General features: G+C 47.2%; 4 protein-coding genes across 7 annotated transcripts; 2 read left to right on the forward strand and 2 right to left on the reverse strand.

Annotated features, from left to right (window-relative positions):
• Positions 1-655: 655 nt before the first annotated feature.
• On the reverse strand, positions 656-7,998 carry LOC131216089 (uncharacterized). 3 transcript variants are annotated; one of them, XM_058210494.1, is made up of 5 exons: positions 7,912-7,998; positions 3,707-4,195; positions 3,508-3,637; positions 3,111-3,443; positions 656-1,484 (listed from the first exon to the last, which is right to left on the reverse strand). In XM_058210494.1, the coding sequence occupies exons 2-5, from the start codon at positions 4,102-4,104 to the stop codon at positions 753-755; spliced, it is 1,593 nt and encodes a 530-aa protein (XP_058066477.1). In that variant the 5' UTR covers positions 4,105-4,195; positions 7,912-7,998; the 3' UTR covers positions 656-752. The 3 variants fall into 3 exon arrangements, with proteins under 3 accessions (XP_058066477.1, XP_058066476.1, XP_058066475.1); XM_058210493.1 differs by lacking the exon at positions 7,912-7,998 and adding an exon at positions 6,096-6,161; XM_058210492.1 differs by lacking the exon at positions 7,912-7,998 and adding an exon at positions 4,476-4,538.
• Positions 7,999-9,062: 1,064 nt separating this feature from the next.
• On the forward strand, positions 9,063-20,461 carry LOC131205380 (opsin, ultraviolet-sensitive-like). Of its 2 annotated transcripts, XM_058197455.1 has the most exons (7): positions 9,063-9,152; positions 9,245-9,761; positions 15,124-15,294; positions 15,375-15,541; positions 15,660-15,702; positions 16,020-16,156; positions 19,728-20,461. In XM_058197455.1, exons 1-7 carry the CDS (start codon positions 9,095-9,097, stop codon positions 20,264-20,266), a joined length of 1,632 nt encoding a protein of 543 aa, XP_058053438.1. In that variant the 5' UTR covers positions 9,063-9,094; the 3' UTR covers positions 20,267-20,461. The 2 variants fall into 2 exon arrangements, with proteins under 2 accessions (XP_058053438.1, XP_058053439.1); XM_058197456.1 differs by lacking the exons at positions 9,063-9,152; positions 9,245-9,761 and adding an exon at positions 14,790-14,885 and having other exon boundaries at positions 14,965-15,294.
• Positions 11,982-13,936, forward strand: LOC131205382 (tRNA (guanine(37)-N1)-methyltransferase). Its single transcript, XM_058197458.1, has 4 exons — positions 11,982-11,999; positions 12,054-13,465; positions 13,560-13,718; positions 13,795-13,936. Exons 2-3 carry the CDS (start codon positions 12,100-12,102, stop codon positions 13,619-13,621), a joined length of 1,428 nt encoding a protein of 475 aa, XP_058053441.1. The 5' UTR covers positions 11,982-11,999; positions 12,054-12,099; the 3' UTR covers positions 13,622-13,718; positions 13,795-13,936.
• Positions 16,270-18,990, reverse strand: LOC131205383 (E3 ubiquitin-protein ligase sina). The gene has a single exon (XM_058197459.1). The coding sequence runs from the start codon at positions 18,595-18,597 to the stop codon at positions 17,743-17,745; it is 855 nt and encodes a 284-aa protein (XP_058053442.1). The 5' UTR covers positions 18,598-18,990; the 3' UTR covers positions 16,270-17,742.
• Positions 20,462-23,015: the final 2,554 nt, after the last annotated feature.

The raw sequence follows: 23,015 nt of genomic DNA on the forward strand, positions 1-23,015 counted from the left end.
TGAACGAAATACACTAATCTACTCATTGGGCACTAAAGCTGATCTTTTAAAAAGGACCTTCCAACAAAGCATAGAAAAAAATAGAAAACGTATACAAATGAGCCAGAACCATTGAGGCCTTCGGAAAATTCTTGGCACTCTCCTAAGAATATGAAAAATTCCAACACCTCGGAGGCAGGAGGTAAAAAATGCATAGAACAAAGATGGGTTTTTGGGGAGATGGTTCCTGCTAAGGTATTTTCCAACCACGTGTTCGGTAATTTTTCCAACGATAATGAGAAGAAGGATACCTGTACCCAAATTATTTGTTAAATCACTATGTAGACCATGTTATGATCAAATTGAGCACTACTACTGCTACATAGCAAGAGTTGAATCGTTAGCCTGAACCAATCATAAACCATTTCTTATCAGGTCAATACTCGCGTGTGGCGCCTCCATATGCCCGTGTGTTTATGTGTGTTCGGTTCGCCTTTCTTAATCAAAAAATTAGACACCGATAGAGAGTACTTTACCGTTAATGTTGTTCCAATGCCTGCCAATATCTTGCGTGAACCATCCGCAGCAGACCATCCACGTTGACAAAGTCCCGTTGAGAAATGAACCAAAATTTCCACAAACAAAAACTGCCACCAAAAATCGTCTCTAATGTACATACAATAAATATTTATTTCTGGTCCTTTTTACAAATCTCACAACTATTACACACGTTACGAATGTTTTATGGCCACGGGCTACGGCGGGAGCCTGCATTACTCTCGCGCTTCCTCCTCGAAACTGTACCAAACGGAAATCGGTGATCCTTTGTAGAGCACCATCTTGCGCCACTGGTCGTCGGCCGCCGGGTTGGTCTGGGACGCCATCGGCCCGAGGAAAACGGTGCCCAGGCGCGTCTTCTTGCCCACCTTGCTTTTCGTGGCCAGCCCAATCCTGATGGACAGATGATCGAGGGACGGTTCGCCCACCAGCGGCACCACGACGGTGCAGTCTTCCGGGTTCCAGCGACTCGACAGGGCCGGCCGGAACGGTTCCGACTTCCAGGTGGCCGACAGGATCTGGTGCTCCAGCACCGTCGTCTTGAGGTACACCTTCTCCGCGACCGACTCGAGCTCCTCCTTTACCCGAATTCCGCACCGTACCTTGGCGGTGGTAATCTTCAGGCACAGGCCCTTGTGGTTCTTCTCCTTGTTCTTCACGCTGCGCATAATCTTGCGCACGTCGAAGCTGAAGCGATTCTTGTTCGAGTTCGACGTCGGCACCGGTGATCCGCTGGAGTAGGCACGCCGACATTCGAATGGCGCAACCTGCGGACCATCGTACGACGCTCGGGAGGACAGCGCCAGGGGCGAGAGCGGTGGCGACGAGTATGGGCCATCCGCGTTGAAACTGCAGTCTTCACCGGAAGCTTTCGGGTCGATGTGCACCTCCGTGTAATCCGACAGCTGCAGTGTTACTTCGACCTGTCCCCGGGGGCTGTTGGTGATCTGCAAGAGGCGAGATGAAAAATAGAAATCAAACCAAAGACCGCCACTTCCGGAACATTTGGGGCCGGTGTCTGAGTAGCTGCTATGGAAGAGGGAATAGTCGGGGCTCTGGTTCAGTAAGAAAGCATTAGGGTTAACCGTGCGCGATTCAATTATCTCTGCTCACCAGTGCCTACCGGCACCGGAAGCGCTCGGTCAAGTCAAAGTTATTATTTTAATTTAATTAATCACGCCAAAACAAAAGGCCCTGCAGACGGGGGAGCGATCTGTGTTGTAGTTTCGAAAGTGCGTACTCTTTAACGTTTAATTATGATCAGTGATTCGTGCGTCTCTCGTTTAGGCGCGGTTCCAGAGGGCTTACGAAAGTTATTAGCCATTAAGCGTACGAAAGTATAGCTATTTTGCGTTACCTACGACGCTTTCTAGTGTGGCTGGGTGCCGGCCCCATTGTGTGTGCAGGAGCTTTTACCTTCGAGACCACGCCATCAACCAGACTTATTAAGTTGCATCTCAGGAATTGTTTTTTTCCGAAACTATCTTAACTAGCCGGATTAACTACCTAACTTAACTAGATTCTAATCGCTAACTGTTCTTATCTTCAATCTAATTTTAATCAAACCCGTTAGAATCCGTTATTCGCCCAACGCTTATCTTCAACATAAGCTTATGCAACATGTGGAAAACCTAACAGGAAAGTGTCCATCAAAGTGAGATATTGGAATATCCTTAAAGTATGTAATCACTACCGAGCGGAACGATCTTTTTTACTGTCCCCATTAACTACCGGAGCGTGTCACAATGAGTTCACGGCTTTCCCACACACTAATTACGCTTCAAGCGCTCTTAATTGCTGGCTCCCCTAGAAAAGCCAACACTTTTGCCGCCCACTGGCCATTCGTCCTGCCAGGTAGCGCTAATCCCGGTTACGTCAGTTGATTCGCACCTCGTTACAGTAATCGTTGTGAGTAACATAATATGCAATTATGGTGAAAAAAATGGTTCCACTTCTCGCGGCCTCTCGGATCTATGCTGCTGTTATTTGCTGCCGCTCGTTTGCATTTGCAGCTCGTTGGATGTGGTTCCCGGCGAGAAACGGAAGTGGCGATTCGGTGCGGCACGAGCCCATCGGAAGGTATCGATTTAGCGCCGCTGGCCGATCCGGCCAGATGGCCAAAATCGAAAGTGTAAAATGGTGCTCACACACTTCTCGGTCGCCCGAGGACTACAGTACGGTGTGTGGCAGGTGTGGCCACCGAAGTCACTAATCAATAATTCGCAGCTCGTTTTCTAGCACCGCCGGCCGGGAAGTGCTGCCACTCGGTATGCTGATCGTGACTGTTCGTAAGCCCTACGGTATGCTGAGAAGCAATAATTTGGATACACTTTCCACTTTTGCTTACGGCCGTCCGCCGGCACCCGGAACGGCGCGAACTAATCTCAGCCGCAGACGTATCCACTACCCGGTGAGGGCATAAAATGGCTGCACATTCGGATAAAAGTGAGAGTTTTTTTACGTAAAGAAACTAAAACGGCAAACGGGCACAAAATATGAGGCGAGCTTGGGCAAAAAGACAAGAAAAACAAATGGAAACCGATCGGAACGAGCCCCCCCAGCCGTATACTTACGGTGATTCGCGATTCGGCGGGCGGGTGCGTCACGGTCATGTCTTTGATCGGTAGCCACAGCTCTTCGGTGCTAAACTTCAGCTTGCCCCGGGTTTGGCCACTGGTGTCCCCGGTGAAGCACTTCGGATCGAGAAAGTACGTCGCCGAGCCGAGATTGCGCTGGCTTTCGCTCGTCGACAGCTTCTTCGGGCTCGGTTTCTGGTCGGCGTTTCCGTTCTTCTCGTTCGGCGGGTCGATATCCTTGACCAGCTTCCCGATCACCGGTTTATCCTTCAACCGCTGACTACCTTGCCGGATGAAGGTCATCGTTTTGCTTTTCAACGACGACGTGTACTGTGAGCGATTATGTCAAGCGTGTGATTATGGCGAAGGTACTGCTGTCTCCAGGATTGCTTACCCCTGGCGGTAGCTCCAGCAGCGCGAAGACGGTGAAGACGACAAAGTTCCCGTTCAAAATCTTCTCCGGAAGCGACTGCATCGAATGGGTGTCCTTGTGCCGGTCGGTTTTCTTCACCCGGAACGAAGACCTGGCCCGCCGGGACACAGGGGGAAACATTCAGGTTATCAATTGCGTTACTAAAATTCGCCTGACTTACTTGTGGCTGGTGACGAGCGGGAAGGAAAACGTTTCGTTAAACGATGGCCACGAGTTTGTTTGGATCGAGGAATCGAACCTCATGTTGCCGGGAAAAAGCTTCACCTTCACCAGGTATCCCTCAACACTCTTCAGGCCAAAGCTGCTCGGGAGATGGCGTGCACCTAAAAGCCGCACTTGAAGCTCCGGAACGGCCGCCGACGAAGAGGGCGCTGCTGTCCGGCCGTTTGAATTGTCGTCGTTGCCGTTCGCGTAATCCGACGACGCGGCCGAACCGGAATGTTTCAGCGTGAGTTTGAAGCCCACGAGCGGCTCCAGCGATTTAGCTTCGTTGTTGTTCACCTGGTTCGCCTCGCCGGTCGGCTGGCTGGCCGGTAACAACGTTTTCAGCTTATTCATCGTCGGGCCGGTTACTGCGGGGAACACGTGCGGAAGATCACGATCATGCGCCCCTTATGATCTCACGTCCATAAATCTGTCGATGGAATCGCTGGGGAGACCAAAGAAACTAGCGTGAGTCACACGATGAGCAGCGATCGCAGGTGATGCGCATGTGTCATATAACGACAACCGAAAGCGATCTGACAAAGTCAATTCAACGTGGGGTTACAGTGAGAAACTTTTGAAACGAAAGCAATAGCGCTAGTGTCGCTGGGGAATAGATAAGCAATATGAGTAACAGCACCCTCGCTAATCACTCTATCGATCTTCGTTCAAAGTTTCTTCAACTTTACAGAGGCGGAGCACTACCAGACCAAAAACAAACCGACCTTCCTGCGTCACAAACTCGCGCGCACCATTAACACGCACACCTCCGAGCAGTACGTTATCTCGCCATCGGGGAATCTCGCGGGAATTGCACAACTGCACGGTACTCAAGGAGCACCACTTTACGGAACCAGAGCGCCATCCGTTGCTTGCTAAAGTTGACAACTAAACTGTGGTGTGCTAATTTGCGCTCCTCGAAACGCTAATCGCAGTCGGCCGCGGTCTACTTTGCTGTCACCGGCAGCGTGCGTTTTTCGATGCCACCTCTCGAGAGCTCTCGAGATCTCGAGATAAACCTCACTTGTTCCGCGAAGTCGTGCATCGTTTGGGGTAAACTGTGGGGTGTACTAGCGGACTACTGGAGCGACCATCCAGTCGGTCTGGCGAGAAAGGCGACTCTATGCGGTAAGGTCAGCGACAGCGGGCAGTTGACGGCCGGCTCAATTGAACCGAGTGCCAGTAAGTGAGCGCACAAAACAATTGAATATCGCGACATGGCCGTCGTGGACTTGCGTTTTCTTTTTGCGCTACAGCTTCCCTCGATCGCTCTGCTTGCCGCTATCCGGTGCTATCGTGTGAGAACGATCATTTGATCGATGCACGAGGCAGTCAAGGAATTCCAGCCGAGTAGAAGTCTGCCTCGGTCGCTCCAGTTATGAGAGGGCTTGAATTTAAATTATTTTAATTTAAAATTGCAGCGACTTCTTTAAGGCAACAGTTTGCAACCCATTGGCACAGCTTTTTAGCTCCACGCTTATAGCTATCAGAAGCTTGCTACCAGTGAATCCACCGTGACATCTTCAGGGGTTCCCTGTTATCGTGCACCAGTATCCCAGTGAGGCCTTCGGCCAATTTAGTGATATGTCCGTTCGCGGGCGGAACTTTGTTTGCGCAACAAGACATACACCCTTGGGAGGCACACAAGCACTCACCCGGCCCGGCCCACCGGAACGATCCACGAAACGCTAGCACTACCCCCCCGTCAAGATGAGTTCATCCATTCTCGACTCCCGGCTTGAATGCTTGAATAATTAATTGACTCCATTTAGGCGAGGAAGGTTTCCACCGTTCTCCAGCAATGATGCGAATAATCGTTTTGCACTCATACAAGCACATCATGCAAACTCCTACCGGACTCCTGGGGGGAGGTGGGGCGCCTCGGGTTTCACTTGGGCCACGCAAATGCATCACAAAAATCATGGTCAAGTACTGCGATCGGGTTAAGTGACTTCGACAGCCAGCGGGTCAGTGACGGTTTTGGGGCACGTGAAACGGTCGGTGCCCCAGGCGATTATTACCGGAGGCGCTTCCATTCCCGCCATTGTCGCTGATTGCTATTTAGTACACATTTCTATTGACGGGTGTACCTATTCAAGGCAAAAATTAGTCGTTTGCTATCGAGCACAGACACGTACTTGCGCCTATCGCTAGTGCCTTGGAGAACGCACGCTGGGCTTTATCCGCGCACTATTGACCCAGTGGTACCACGCCACTTTAGCCTTGTTGGCCTTTTATCATTTGAATATAACACGTTGTCGAACCCGCACACACAACCATCCATACAGGACCACCTTTGTGGACTTATCAACAATCGGGTCACCACGCGAATTTGCAACACTCACTTCTTTAGCAAAGTCCGACACCAACCAGCCATACGGTACGCCCGTTCCGGCGTTAGCGAACCGCCGTGATACGGATTGGGCTGATTATCCAATTGAAGAATGCGGCACCAAGAACTTGGTCCAGCTTAAGTTAACCTCGTTGAACGTTGTGGGAGGATGGCGCAAGACGCGTGCACACCGAGTTCCTTCGCGAACCGCTGACTATCTGATACTAACGCGGCGCTTCCTAGTAGCAGGACGTGTAACCGTTATCGAGCGGCGAACGTGAGACACGAGTGAGAATAAACGACCGCAACTCTCTCTCTCTCCTAACGTTAGTAGACTCAACCGGTCGATTGCGTTAAGGGCGGCGCAGTCAGGGATCCTTCTGACACAACACAATCCGTAACGGATACTAGGAGGTACACGTAGCAAAATTAAAATGACTTATTTTCCCGAACACAGCGAAATTCAAATAAGTGCATTGGTCAAAGACAAGGTTTTGATTTCGCTGTTACCCTTTTTATCTATTGGCCTATGGAATGCAATCAACGCTTATCGCAAAACTCGACTGAAAATCACGTCCTGGAGTACTGCGCCATACGGTCAAACTGTACGGCTAAATACGGACTGGAGGATAGGATAAAAGTGATTGCATTTCTAGCTGGCCGAAAGGCGCAATATTTGCTAGGCCGGTCCTTGTCGGACGCTGCTCTGCTTACCAATCGATACCAATGGCATCATCCGCTAGGCGACGATCATAAAACATCCGCAAACAAGCCCGTGTCACATACGGCCACAAAGCACACAGGCTGTGGGATGTTAAAAATAAACCTATACCCGTAATAGCATCAAAGGCATGGATATGGGCCACCAACAGCATGTGGTTTCCCGGTTGCGTTCCTCGTTCTCTGCGTCCAGACACTTTTCCATGGCTCTAAACCGAAGGACCGAAGTCCGAGCTCCAGCCCCATTGCCTGAACCGAAATAGTCCTGTTTACTTGTCCCTGTACTCTTTTATCAACCCGTGCTGGATGAGAGTGAAGGTCAGAGGGACTTCCTCGCCGGGCAAAGCTTTCCCATTTGCTGTCTATTTGCTGTCTACTCTCTTTACGTCAATAACCAGTCAACTGTAGATTCATCAGGTTAGAGAGAGCGCCACTCTGTAATAAATCTATTCTGTTCTTCAACCAGTTTTAAATCAACCTTCATCAACCTTTAGGAACGTGGTTTCCAAAAGATTATCACCTTTTTGACCCTTACGTCTTTTATGCGCCCGTTCCCTTCCTGGAAGCAGCTATTTGACACTTTTTAATGCCGCCTTTGAACGCCATAACTTTCCACGAGCGGTCCGACCAAAGACGGACGGGGTGTAAATTGCGCTATCCTTGAAAAGAAACCCGATGAAAGGAGTTGATAAAAAATAAATGTCCATTGGCTGACGGTGACGCCGTCATGCTGCCCTTTACCGTGTGGGACAAATGCTTCGCGTTGTAGCGCCAGTGAACGAACGTTCGGAATCAATTGAGGACACTCTATTTTTAAATTCAAACTCCAGTCCGGCATCGGGACGAAAATGGTCCTTCGCCCTACAGAGCAACTCCTCCAACGAAGCGCCTGGGCAGGGTTCCGTCCATTGCGTGTGGCTTTTTTGTATTATTTATTTATCGTTTCACATCTGGTCGGTGTTTTCACTGATAAGAAACACAAACGACGGTTTATGGAACCGCAGTGTACACACCTAGGCACGATTTGGTCCCCTCGGCTCCGATGACGAAACCTGTAGATAAGAACCCCACAAACGCTCCCCAATCGGCGCAACGGGATGTTTACTCACCGGTTTATCGATCGCAAGACGTTCCAGATATTCCGCGGGGATTTCAGAACACTTCTTCTGGTTTGCAGAGTTTTGCTCCGTTTGAATTAGTACAAAAAAACACACATTAACATAAGAAATAGTACGTTCTGAAAGTATTGCTCTTTGGATTTCGCTCAATTTGTATCGTTTTCTTTGGGCTCAAACTGCACACTGTTTCACGACCACTTTGCCACTAACTTTCCATTTTTACGTCATCAACCACGATCGAAGTCGTCGAAGAATCAAAGCGATGATCGCTGATTATCGGAGACGATTTTCACGACCGCGTGCATCGCTAACCGGCAGCCCACGGCGTACTGGGCGCATTGCCACGGTGCGAACGATATCAATTATCACTCGTCACAGCGCACATGTGACGCGCGCCACGCTTGTGGTTGTTTGCCGGCGTTCGCGGTCGTTGTTGCGCGCGTCTCCCGCTGATATTGGTGTAACGGTCGCGCACAAACGCCACTCTACCTGGTGCCTTATTTTTATTATTCCCCAAATGTGAGCAGTGTGATTTTTTGTTATCGAAACGCATACTCATCTGCAACAAACGGACCTCCCAAATTTCTTTGCATGACCTGGGTTCGGAACGACAAAGCTGGAGAATGGAACACAATTATAGTTTTTTGTGTGATTTGCATACGGCAGTCATGAAACAAGAACAAATCGTCTAACTCTTTTTTGTTTTGAACTGACAGATACAACCAAATTCCATTCGTTTTCGTTTGTTCACAATACTCCCAATACTCTAACAAAGTACTTAGTTTATTTTATCCAAAGGCAAGCTTTGTTTCACAATTTTCCCACACAGGAACAGAGGCCCATTAAAGATGATAACCCGATTATAGAAACGGAAACAGAAGCGCTTCGTGATTTGATTTATTTAATGACTCAATTGCTTAACGGTGCTACGGAAAACGGCCAGCTAAGGTTCATAATCTTGATTTACCGCCCGCTCAATGAATATACTTTCACCTGATAGAGGCCCATCGCGAACCACTTGACAAACGTGATAAGATAGTAGCAAGAAGCACCGTGATTCTTTGTGCAGAACCGAGAGATCGGTCGGTCCAGTCGAAGTCTACATCTGATTCATTGCATTGCCTCTGTGGCCGAGCCACGATTTCTAGCTCCAGCCGCCGCCGATTGGGGCAGAATGTTGCTGTTTGCTATCGTATTCTTAATACATTCCTTGCATTTCAGTGCAGCGCAAGGTGAGTCAGTTGTGGCCGTGTGCTACTGAATGGTGCACTGCATGAAGGATGTTTCCTTCACTCTTGAACGAGTCGAATGTGTTTCTTTACAGAATGCACCTCGCCGTCCTTTGACTTTGCGAATCATGTGAACAACGACGAACTCGACCTTACAACCCCGCCCGACACCGTCATCGCCAGCTTCCCAGTCGAGCACGTGCGATCGGCAACTGTGGTGGTTAACGAAGCCCAGCCACTGTACATCAACGTCCGGATCGCAGACCGACTGCTGGAGTTTTTCACGACGGAACACTTTCCGCAGTATGAAGAACGTGAGGTGCAGGTTATCCTGTTGCTTCAGCTGATGTACGGATGTACCACGGGCGAGAAGCGTGGTCTTTACCGGCAGAGGCTGAAACTGGCCAATAATCACGCGCCCAAGTTTCTCGAGGAAAGCTACGCGGCGCAAGTTCCCTTGCCGTTGCCCAAAAACTTCGACATTTCACCGTTCCTGGCCGATGGACGGGGAATCATGGCCCGAGATATTGATCTCGTGAACAATGCGGTAGTGTTTAGTGTGTCACAAAACGATTACGTGTACGTCGAAAGCCGTCCAGTTGATGGTGATACTAAACAGTTTAAGGCAATCGTTCGACTGAAAGACCAAGTGTTGAAAATGCCTGACCAACTGGAACTCATCGTGACCGCCACCGATCAGGGTGATCCGCCGAAAGCGAGCCAAGTCAGTGTGACGATCGAACCGGACGTTTCAATCATCTACAACGATCCACCGGTGTTTAAGAACACATTTATCAATCTAACTTTGGATAAGGACATAGTGATACATCTAGAACTAATTCCCGGCACCGAGACAGAGGACGTGCGCTATTCGATTGAAGGGCCAGACTTGGAATATTTTACACTGTCAGTATGGAACAATAACACGGGTGCAGATTTGAGACTCACCAATTTGGATGTTCTGCCGAAGAGCAAGCCCTATCTCAACGTCCTAGCATTTGCACAGCGAGGTGAACTGGCGAAAACCTCATCCGTTGTCCTGCTTACCATCCCGATGGAAAATGTTCCGGAAGTACCAAACACTACCATCGAGAAGGTGCTCGCCGTATTGCACCTGGAAGAAATGACTGAGCATAAGTCTATTTTTCCGCTCGAGCTACATCACTGTGCCTACGAACTAGAATCGCAAACACCCGGAAATTATTTTTACTTACACCAACCTAATGGCGTGCTGGCGTCGACACCGTTTGACCGTGAAGATGAAGATCTTTTCTCCGATCTGGAGTACCCACAGTTTTGGGTGGTGCTGAAGCTAGTCTGCGCAAACCAAGCATCTGCACCATCGTTCGATGCCCCCAATCGTCTGGGGCCGATAAGAGAAATCAATTTCTCCACCAAACTAACACACCTCAACATTTTTGTCGACGATATAAACGACAACAGTCCAGTGTTCACCTATCCGCGCGACAACACATGGTTTGCGTTTCCATCGGTATCGGTGGCGAACAAAGTGCTTCCCGAGCAACTATTGCAGGTTGAAGCAACTGATCGCGATTACGGAATTAATGCCACCATCCGTTATGGGCTCTCCGCGAACGATCATTTCGATATTGATCCAAAGACTGGAGTCATCTTTCCACTGAAAACAGGTCTTTTAGCCGACAGAACCATTGAGCTGCACGTGTTCGCCACCGATCGCGATGGAGCTGAAGATGGCAATACTTCCTCGCTGAAGATACACGTTGTCGGTGCGTCGGAGGGTCAGCTAGCGGTTATGACCGTGGACAATATCGATCCGAGTTCGTTGAAAGGACTGCTCGATGAGCTAGGAGAAACAAAAGGATTAGAATTAGGAACGATTCGCAGTGTGCATTCCGTTGCTCAAGAATCGAGGGCTTCTTTGAGGGACTTACCAGACACGCAATTTACTACGACTGCGATAGTGTATGCATTCGATGAATCATATTTATTTTCCCACCAGGAGATCGTCAGGTGAGGTGCTTTTTGGTTTAATTTTCGCAACTCTCAACGATACAATTTCTCGCCTAGCAGCTTAGTGGAATCTTCTGGATCGACCTTAGTGGCCAGTATCTCGCGCGTCGAAGATGTATTTCCTTCGCAGCCCCCGAAAGTTGAAGCAGACACAACCGTCATCTATCCTTACATAATTCTGGCTGCATTTTTCGGCGCCCTTTCAGTAGCCTTGGCAGCAGCGGCATACTATTTTCGGGCGCAGCTAAAAAAATCATCCATCCTTCATCCAAACGCTGGATCGCAAAGATCATCCGCCACTTCCGACGCCGTGATTGTCGAAAACTTTCACAATACATCGTCGACTACACCTCCGTATCAGCAACAAAACTCTGGTGACGTTGACAATAGCAAAGGTAAGAGATCCAGTGGAGTTTTTTTAGGAGCTGAACAGGGTAGCTTTTACCTGCCATTTCTTTTTTATTTTCAAGCAGAGAATGCACAGGAGGCCCCAAGAATCTACCGCTCCCTTACGGATCTGCTATCAATCGCTGAAGGCCAAGAGGATACAGCCGATTTTGTTGAAGCGGTTCCACCGCAACAACAGCCGCTAAAGAAAAGCTTAACGTTCAACGAAAGTGTTGAAAAAATCGAAATCTTTGAAAAGTATTGAACATGTTGGCCATCGTTATTTGAATCATTAAACATTTGTTGACAGTTGTTTCTATATTCGATTTATGTCATCCACGCGAGTCGTTGCGAAACTTTATCCAGCTGTGGTCGAAATTTGACGTTCGAAGGAATGTCAAACGCGATCCGGGCAGCCAATACAAACATTATAAACAACGTGGTATCGGCCGGTTCGGATTTAGCAAAAAGGTAACTATTGCTGGGCATTCATGATTTCCTTGGCACAAAAACAGCTCTTTTCAGACCTGCGATTGTTTGGCCTGAAAGTTCTCTTCATCGTCTGCTTTGAATGACAGGAAACAAAGTCATAAACTCCTCGGTACGGTTCGCGCACTGCCTTTCACAATCGGTCCGACATCGACATTACTTCCGCAACATGCTGTGCCCAGATCTGCATCCACCAACAACCGTCCGAGGAATGGTTCGATTGGATAGGGAAGCCTTTGCCAAAAGTATCAACGTACCGCATCTGTTTGTACCGAAAACGACCAACTTAAATAACGTGTGCCGAGCAGTGAAAAAGTTTTTGCTGAAAATGGAACGCTACAAACCGGTCGTTACGGATGAGTACAAAATAACACTCCATCCTCTAGCGGTGAAACAGTGGGAGGATCTTGCCGAAGTGCCACTCGACCAATTCGGCATCGATAAGGAATGTCTCGTGTGGCAGGAAATTCATTTGAAGTATGAAAACTGGAAATATGACGAAATTATCAAAGCAGTTCTCCCAGAGGACAAAGAAGCACTCTCTTCGTTCAGCAAAATTGGCCACATTGTGCATCTTAATTTGAAAGACCATCTTCTTCCCTACCGAGAGCTAGTCGGTGAGGTGATTAAAGACAAAATTGCCGACTGTCGGACGGTCGTCAACAAATCCGTCTCCATCGATAGCACGTACCGTAATTTCCAGATGGAACTGCTTTGCGGTGTTCCGGACTATCAAGTAACTGTCAAGGAAAATGGGAGTATATTTGAGTTCGATTTCTCCAAAGTATACTGGAACCCGCGGTTGTCGACGGAGCATGAGAAAATAGTGAAAATGCTCAACAAGCACGACGTGCTGTACGATTTGTACGCCGGTGTTGGCCCATTTACTGTGCCGGCTGCGCGAAAGGGTTGCACAGTAATGGCGAACGACCTCAATCCCGACTCATACACGGCCCTGGTTGGTAACTGTGCTCGGAACAAGGTGACAAAGAACGTACAGTGCTTCAACAAAGATGCGGTCGATTTCATCAAACAAGAATTGCGCCAGGACCTGCTGATAAGGTGTGCAGACGAGCGGTTCAAAGGAGAACTGCACATCACGATGAACCTCCCAGCAATGGCAGTCGAGCATTTAGAGCATTTTCCAGGCCTATTTAAAGGACAAACCTTTGCATTAAAGACGAAGCCACTGGTACACGTGTACTGCTTTGCGAAGGGGGTAGATGATAAGAAAATCATTGCACAAAAGTTGGTCGAGCATTGGTTGGGAACAGAAGTGTTGGAAAACTTAAAAGAGATCGCCTTTGTACGAAACGTGGCGCCCAATAAGGACATGATGCGTGTTAGTTTTTATTTGACGGATGATACGCTGAGTGGCGCTACGAACTCTGTGAGGAAACGATTAAACAGTGCAATGGAAACGGCGACGGACATTGCAAAACGACAATGTAATTTCAGACACTAATCCAAAAAAAGTCCCTTTTCCAGAGTTCCTTACTTCAAATACAAAAAAAAATCTGTTGGCTTCCTTTACCCACACAGGTTTAGAACCGAACAAAGAGAGCGATGGCGAAGAAGTGCAACAAACTGAAAGATCGGCCTAAGCAAATGGCCAAAAAAGCAAAAAACCTGTTCACCGTTACCCAGGCCAAAAAGGGGAATCTGAAGAAAACAAAAGAGGTTTCGGCCAAGCTGAAAAATGTAATAATTATCCTGTCATCGGTTTTTGTACTTTGTTTTTATTTATCTTAGTATTTTGATTGCCTTAACCCTACAGATACGCGTACAAGAAAAACGGGAGAAAGTGGACGCGAACTTCAAAACACTTCACGCACAGCTAGTATCGAAAAAGGCTCCAAAACCGTCACCGAAACCTTTGCCCGTGAAAGATAAAAGTACACCGGACACCAACAAAATGGAAACGGATCTAAATAAGCTGCAAGTAGGATGAATGGTGAACTGCATTGCATGCAATGCACTGAGATTGTTAATTTACCAATAAAAAACACCAACCGACATGTAAGCCAAATATCACTTTCATTCAATCGGTGGGTACAAAAGGGACGACTAACAGAACCATCAACAAGGTTTCTCAACGAACAAAAATATACTGGAGCAGTTTGCAAAAGTGGCGGTAGCAACAACTCAGCGATCAAAAGAACATGCTACACAATTGGTATTATGTCTACCAATGGCAGTATTTGCCATCAATCGGAAATTACGGCACGAATCGGATTTACAATCACGCGAATCACTTCTATGGCTGCATCGCTTTCGTGAAGTACCAGATCGGTTGCTAATAACAAGCGGAAGTGGATCATAGCCCGTACCGTCAGAAGCGATTTAGAATGAACGGGAACGGTTTACGACGACTCGCTCAAGAGTTTATTTTTTACAAAACGATTACACAACAAGAATACCAGTATTGCAGTAGAAAAGTAATTAAAGCTGCGAAGGACAATTGAGGATATTTGGGAACTATGGTGAACGAGGAGAAACCCGCCCGCCTGTCATTCCGATAGTAATTTAATTAAAACCCTTGGTAAAGACACTCATACTTCCCTTTTGGGCTAGCATGGCGCTTGATCAAATACCTCGGATTAATCGGCGAAGTAATCGGTAATCCACCCGTCTTCAGCGACATTGGCAGAATTGTAGCGCTGATTCAATTATTTTGCCACCACAAAACAGGAAAAGCTTGTACCAAGTCATGGAGCCCCAGAACAGCTCTGAGTACTATAAAACCGATATTCTCGGATCAAACGGACCGTCAGTAGGCACACCGAACGTGTCTAGGGCGGTGCGCTGGAAGTGGAGCCATTTCTTCATCCCTGTGCCATTTAGGACCCTGTGACTTACGTTACAAAGGTACTGTGGCTCGTGTTACTAACGTGTTTCTGTGGCAGCGGTGGTACAACGTTTCGGAACTGAACCTGTTTCTCCCCAGTGAACAGTGCAGTCTGTATCGATAACTAGTGGATCTTGAGTGGATCTCTCAAACCAACCCACAACCCATCCGCGGCACCATGGGAATCATCGAGAACGCGCTTGACAACCAGACAGCCTACCGACCGGAAGCTCTGATTGGTATAGAGCAATCTGGACTACGTTACCTCGGTTGGAACATTCCCCCGGAGGAGCTGGTGCACATTCCTGAGCACTGGCTGCAGTACGCCGAGCCAGAAGCTTCCCTGCACTACCTTCTCGGCCTCCTGTACATTGCCTTTACCGTTTTCTCGCTCATCGGCAATGGGCTGGTCATTTGGATTTTCCTTTCGTAAGTAACCCGTAATTCGCGGATTGTGCAGCAATAACATCCTCTTCTTGCTCCCACCTCACACATTCCCTGCAAAATAGTGCCAAATCTTTGCGGACACCGTCGAACATTTTCATCATCAACCTGGCCATCTGCGACTTCTTCATGATGGCGAAAACACCAATATTCATCTATAACTCGTTTACGAAAGGATTTACCCTCGGCAGTGTTGGATGTCAGATTTTTGCCCTCATTGGATCCCTGACCGGTTAGTATTAGAATTGTAAAACGAAAAATTTATGTGATTAGAAAACATATCATGTTTTAAGCTTGAAATTAATTTTGCTATTCAATTAATTTTGACTTTACAATGTGTTTCTTTCCAGGAATTGGCGCTGGAACAACAAATGCACTGATTGCATACGATCGGTAAGTCGATCATAAACTGGCATAAACCAAACATCGATCAAATTCGATAGAAATTTTCAAATCAGACCTTTGGTTGATAACAAAAAACGTTTTCTCACGGCCGGTTGGATGGAAACTAAAATCAAACGGCCCATAATCTTATCGTTGTGTTCGACAAGCCAATTTAAAAAAGACACAAGATAACTCTGTGAGAAGATAATTTTTAACTTTTAGAAATGATATGCTTAAACGATTGTTTAAAAAAGGGCTCTGGGTTCCAATTCACATTTTTTCACGCTATTGCGTCAATCAAATTACATGTTGGGCAACTCTTGCAGATACAACACGATCACACGACCGTTCGAAGGCCGGCTCTCCAGAACCAAGGCGATCATCCTTGTCTGTCTCGTCTGGATGTATGCTATTCCTTGGGCAGTGCTACCGCTACTGGAAATCTGGGGACGATTCGTACCTGGTAAGAATACATCCTTCCCTTCGATATCTTTTCTCAACATATTTCGTAGCGTTTCTGCGTAATTCTGCAAACATTCGTACTTTCGTGTAAAATTTTAAAATTATATATAATCATTTATTTTTGCAATCAGTTTATGAATTAATTATTTGCTTTGTCAAATTTTGCTTGTGCCACATGCTTTACGTTTTTTTAGTTTCATTTTATTATTTTATTTTACTCCTCCGGCCAACAAAATGTGCAACACGTGACGGATGGTTAAATTATTCTAGCGGACAAAGTAAAGCGATCAACTCTGTTAAATGGTTCAAGTTAAATGAATCCTTTCTTTAAAAAAGGGAAAGTCAATACCACTCAAACTGACTACTGGTGACCACGCCAGCGATTGATGAACTTATACTATTACGTTTATTCGTCATCTTTCAGATTTCATAATGTTAGAAACAAACAGCAACATATCTTGGCAGTATAGTTCCCTGTTCGTTGGTCAGGCGTTTGGATCTAGGAACGGAAGAAAGGGGTACATGGTGTTTCTTGGATCGATGTATGCCTTCCGCATTAGCTCCAGTTCCGCCGGCCTGCCAACAACTAAACTTCCGCCCCAAGTTATCTTATCATCTCACACGCATCGCCTTTGCGTTTGTGTACATTTGAGTAGGTACTTTAGCAAAAACAAAAGAGAACTGGATTTTTTGTTGTAAACACACACACTCACACGCGTAATATGCTTGTGCAGATCATCTGCTGATCATTTCTCAAGATCCTACAGTGCAGCTTCTTGCACTCGTATGTGCGGCGGTATCGTGCAAAACTGTTGCTGCACACAGTGTAGCCATTCTGTTTTGCTGGATCCGGCCGTGTTTATGGGAATTAACCTATTTATATTAACTGTAAGTAATCAGTTTTCATCGATAAGAGGGCGGTGGAGCAACTTATACAAACAGTCATTGTTTTGTCATTCTCACTCGCTCTCTTTCTCTGTACTACCTTAATTTCGTTTCCCTTAGTTTGTTGTCCAATGTTCCCTCCGTTACGCTTTAATTTTTAATTTACAACTTGTCTCTTCGCGATGAACTTATTAGTCACCTTATCTGCAAGTGATACAAACACGCACAAACCACACACAATATCACATTCATTCGCGGGCTCGGGCAGCACGTACCTTTCGTCCAGGGTGCGTTAGCACGCAGCGTGGGTATGGTTTTATAGTATCATACATAATTAAATGTTTGTCCCGCTCTTCACCACGGATCGATCACCAACTATCGCGGTGAATTCACGTCAATCAATATTTGTTTGTTGTTCCTCAAAAACGTTGGGTTAGAGTGTTGGTTGATAGAGATGAGATTCATCTTATCAGCGCGATTGCAAACAAGAACCTTTTTTCGTTGAGGACATGGAAAAATCTCTCCGTTCTCTGGCTCTTTTTACTGTTAGGGCTTCATGATTTATACGAAAAATATAAAACAGAACATACGTATTGTTACAGTAACAACAAACGCCTAACAAGCGAAAGCGCCCATGGTCTTTGTCCCTCTCTTTCCCAAATTTAGCGTCACTCGTTTCGCTTACTTCCAGGGTGATGGTGCTTAAACAACGGAAATAGTTACATTTATCCCCAGATTGCCATTGTCGGCAAACAGTTGCGCGATCGACGTGTCGAATACGAGGCAGTCAGAGTTGAGGATGGCGCTTGCGACGCCCTCGTGAATTGATCGTGGCATCGCTTCCCACGTGAGCCGCCTCCGGTTGCCGTTCAGCTCCAACCGGTAGGCAAAGTTCTCCGCCTCCTTGCGCGAGCCGATAAGCTGCACGATCGCGTAAAATTGCTGATGGCCATCGTACTTTTCCTGTTTCTCCAGCACCAGCATAAAGTGGTGGCCAAAGCAGGACTGCATCATCACCCAATCGACCGCGCCTGGCAAATTGATGTCGGTAGCCAGAAAGACGATATCCTCCCCCTGGAGCGTGGTGATACTCTTGTGCGACATCATCAGGTGGGGCATGACGTAGTCGAGTGAACCCTGCCACTTGCAGGACGCCCCGGGACACGGGCACAGATACGGCCGGAACTCGCAGGCTTCCTCGTGTTCCGCTTTCTCCGTGTAGACGAGCGAGATGGTGCAGCCATGGTTCGAGTGTTTGCAGGGAAATTTCACATTCGAAGCCACCTTCTCCATCGCCAGGTTACGGATGTTGCCGAGTGATCCGCGACACGTCGGGCAGCAGGTCAATTTCGAGCGGCAGCTAGTGCAGACGAGATGCCCGCTCTGACACTGCAGTATCGGAGGCAGCACATAGTCGAAACACACCGGACACTCGAAGAGTGAAGCGAGATCAGCCGATATGCCACTGTCGCCAGCGCCCACCGATGAAATGGAGGAGTTCGATGAGGACGACCCGGCCACCTCACGGCGCTTCGGGTTGTTCAGCTTGTTGGACATGGTTTCGGCGGCTTCCGGCGGGTTCGAATCGCTCGTCGTAGTCCTCGCTGCCGTCGCCACCGTTCGTTTCGTTGCCAGGTCCGTCTAGTCCGTTTCACTGACAGCCGCGAAAAGAAACCTGCTTCGGTTCGGTGTAATGGCACACCAACGTACGGCACAGGACAGTACAGCGCTGTGGTTGTTGATCGATGGACAGAACGATTGAAGACTTCTATTCGTTCCGACGGCGCTCCTCACTTGTTGTCACCCCGGGTTGTGCGATGCAATGGTTACTTGTTTTGCAAACATTCATTCCTTCCACTCTTGATTGCTGTATGACAGTTCTTTCTGGAATCTGCCTGGTGGTGCCATTAATTTCTCATTTGCTGCTTTCGATACACTTAGCCACTTAAGGGCGGCCGGACAGCTCGCAATTGTCAATCGATTTCTCACCAGCTTTCTCGTGACGAGAAAAGCACCGAATCGACAGAGGATGCAGAAAGCGAACCCTTTCTACTACGCACGCACCCTGCCCGTATTGACGCACGAAATGTAACTGGCACCGCTTCGTTGGACTGTTAATCCGTTTTCAATGAGTTTCTTCATTAAATTGCACCGCAGCTTCATCCCCTACTTGACCTGATCCTGGAGCGTATGTACTTTTGAGGCTCACATACATTACGCGAACTTCCGTCACGTACTGACGTAGAAGGGTTCAACAAAGCTCCAGGAGGCAAAAGACGGGAGGAGGGGGAGATGAATGTTTTTATGCTGTCGTTTTCGTCATGCGAGGCGACAACACTGGTTTCGAAGGTGTTCTAACACTGCCCGTTCAACCAAAACCAATATAAAGCATTCCGGTCTACTTTGAATAACATTATCGTTTAATGTGTAATTTGGTCACTGCTTTTAACGACTCTCATACATTAGTGGTATTAGATTACACCAAATAATGATCAAAGGATTACTGTGGCATTTTACAAACACTGCATATAAACGCAATGATACTTCATTTTTTAACATATGGCAACACTGTAATGGCGCCAACAAGGTGTATTCAAGCATCAATAGTTTTGAAACGTAGTTTATAACCAAATTTTGCATTTCTATACGAAACAAAATTAAAAATAGCATTTCTTTTGTCTTTTCAGAGGGCTTTCTGACATCTTGCACGTTCGACTATTTGACAGCGACATTTGACAATCGCCTGTTCGTTGCGACCATCTTCACATTCAGCTACGTCCTTCCGATGTCCCTCATAATTTTCTATTACAGCCATATTGTGAGCCACGTGATTAACCACGAGAAAACTCTTCGCGAACAAGCCAAAAAAATGAACGTGGATTCGTTGCGATCGAACCAAAACAAAAACGATTCATCGGTAGAAATTCGCATTGCCAAGGCTGCCATTACAGTGTGCTTCCTTTTCGTCGCATCTTGGACTCCTTATGGCGTGATGGCACTAATTGGATCCTTTGGCGACAAGAGTCTGCTGACCCCGGGAGTGACCATGTTTCCGGCGTGTGCCTGCAAATTTGTTGCCTGCCTAGATCCCTATGTCTACGCCATCAGCCACCCCAGATACCGAGCAGAGCTGCAAAAGCGCATGCCTTGGCTGGCCATCACGGAAACCTTGCCGGCAGAAACAGCGACCACCTGCACCGAACCGGATGGACAAACGGCTACATAATTCCAACTTACGAAAATACCCCTCAATCTTTTCGGTTAGAATATCGCCGCACTGGCCACCAGTAACGATCGAACCAAAGCTATGTCAAACGGATTATTGCACGGACCTATCTGCTAAAAATGTTTCAAAATTATGTATATGCTATCCAAAATAACAAAAAAATAAACGATTTGAAATGTAATCTTGAAGCTCACAGAAAAATCAAAACCTAAATCTTTCCATTTTGCAACTGCTCTTTGTGCACTTCATGTTTTCACCATCACTGTGTTTCGCGAACAAACACGAATCTATAGAAACCTTGGTCAACATTTCACGAAACGTGACGTTTTGGCATGACATTTGTCACTTTCCGCGTGTTCCAACAAGATGTGCTGAACAACAACCAATAATTAATAATTTTCCCGGTCGTTTAGGTTTAGGCTCATCAATATCTTCATTGCAGCCGCTTTCGTGAACAACATTAACATGGTAGGTAACATCGGCAACATGATGTAACTATGAAAAGTTCCTGAAACCCATCTCGTCGCCAGGATTTGGACGATCCCGATCTGGCGGCTCTGGAAGAAAAGCTCTACTCGTCGTTTCATCATTCTTATAACGCAACCACCAACAATGATGATGCTCTTCAATCTCACACTTCGGCTACCTCAAGACCTCTGCGTATCGTGACGACAACATCCGTCGTTAACAATTGCACACCGAATACTGGTTCAAGAACGATGCGCTACTGGGCCTCTAGTTTCGGTGGCGAGTCATTCACACAGAGAAAGCCACTTGTTACCGAACGAAAGCCGGGTGGGAATCCAAAGCAGAAACCGTTGGATCAAGCATCGCCAACTAACACTGGCGTTGAACGGAGTGAACCTAAAAAAGCGTTTTTTACGCCTTATCAATCCCTGCTGAATAGTAACTCCCAGAATAGTGATACGCCTCTGTCCACTACGAACGGAACCATCGTTTTCGATAAGGTACAGGAAGTGCAAATCGCCAGCGAGCCCTCATTGAAAGAGAAGAAACTCAAAAAGAAGCAACATCAAGCACTGAATCCTGTCGCAAAGCGGCTTGCTGGTCTAGTGAAGGTGATAGAGGGAAGCACACGAGCGGAGACGGTTAAGAAATGTGTTAAAGTCAAGAAAGCAAAGGCAACGGTGGTGCGGCAAAAGCTAGCATCCAAAACTGGCAGCAGCAAATCGCAGGTGTCAGTAGTTGCCGAAATTACGCTCGATTCATCTGATGATGAAATAAAACGGCCGTTGCAGCGGGGGAAACAACAACCGAGAACGATAGATCCATCCGACGATGAAACGAATGATGTAGTGCTTGTGCCGGGCCCGGAAGTGCCCCAGATTTGCATCGATTGTAGCGATGATGAAGTTGCACAGGACAGTTTTGTATTGCCAATGGTGAAGAAGCAGAGGAAAAAGGTGTCACCCAGTACGAACTCCCCTCGCTGCCTGAGCCCTTCCAATAGCTCCATTATGTCGGACGATTTCATCGGTCATCTCGATAGATCGCGTATGAACGACAGCCTCGGGGACTCTATTCCGAACGACGAAGAATTGGATTGCACACTGAACGAATCTTTCCAGGCACGAACGGGTAAAAAGAAAGCTAGAGCCAGCAACGCACCCAAGAGGCTGCGTGTTCCGTCAATATCATCTGATTGCACTATCGCAAGCAACAGCGACACAACCGATCCAGATAGGCGCCATCCGTGTGTATCTAAGACAAAAAAAGCCAAATCAAAATCTCTTCCGCCATCACGATCCGCCACGCCATGTCAATCGGAAAAGGTCCTCAAAGGTACCACGAAGCCTTCCCTGCTACCTAAAGGAGGATTGAAATCGAAGGGGAAATCGAAAAATGTTGAAAGTGCCGTTTTGTCGAACTGTTCCGAATCGGCTTCATCTGTAACCGCGGAGCTGACTGTAAAAAAGCAAGATGTGAACAATGCAGTGTTGAAAACAAAAAAGATCGTCGAAAAAGATGCACTGTCTGGTAGAATGGTCAAATCAAAGAACAAATCTAAAAACGCCTCCCATTTGGAAGAATCCACGAACGCAGAAACAGCAGACGAAAATGTTACACAAAATATTACTCCCGATGACGACAGCATGTACAAGCAAATCACCAGAAAGCTGAAGAATGGAAAAGCATGCTTTGATGAGAGCAGCGTATCCTCGGAGAGTGATTATGACTTATCGACAGTTTTGGATAAATCAACCGTCAGTCGCAAGACAACGGTAGGGTCTGCTTCCGAAACGACTACGCATGCACTGGAGACCATTTCTTCGGAAAGTGACTATGAGGATCTCATCATTATCACCCCTCCAAGACGAGCGGCATCGACAGATTCAAACACAGGTGGAGCCACACAAGGCTACAAAAAGAAGTCCCTGCGGCCAAAAAGAAAAACAAATCACTCAGAAAACCTTTCTGATGAAGATTTTGCCTGCGTGTTAACAGATATTGTTCAAGCCATTTCGGATGGTGATGATGATGATGATGATGATGGTGGTGGTGGTGTTGGTAATATTGAGCTAGAAAAGGATGTGCCAGTAGATTATTGGCTTGATGCAGAGGTACCATCGGTCAATGATAGCTCTCTGAACATTCACGAAGAAAATGAAGCGCAAGGTCCTTTGCTGGCAAGCGATGTGGCTCCGGTGTGCACTATAAATGATTCAGGTGACGACGTCGTACAGGTTTCAGGTGATGACGTCTTGCAGGTAAAGGATATACGTTTTGT

Source organism: Anopheles bellator, chromosome 1 (genome assembly GCF_943735745.2).
Source record: "Anopheles bellator chromosome 1, idAnoBellAS_SP24_06.2, whole genome shotgun sequence".
Classification (NCBI taxonomy): Eukaryota; Metazoa; Arthropoda; class Insecta; order Diptera; family Culicidae; genus Anopheles; species Anopheles bellator.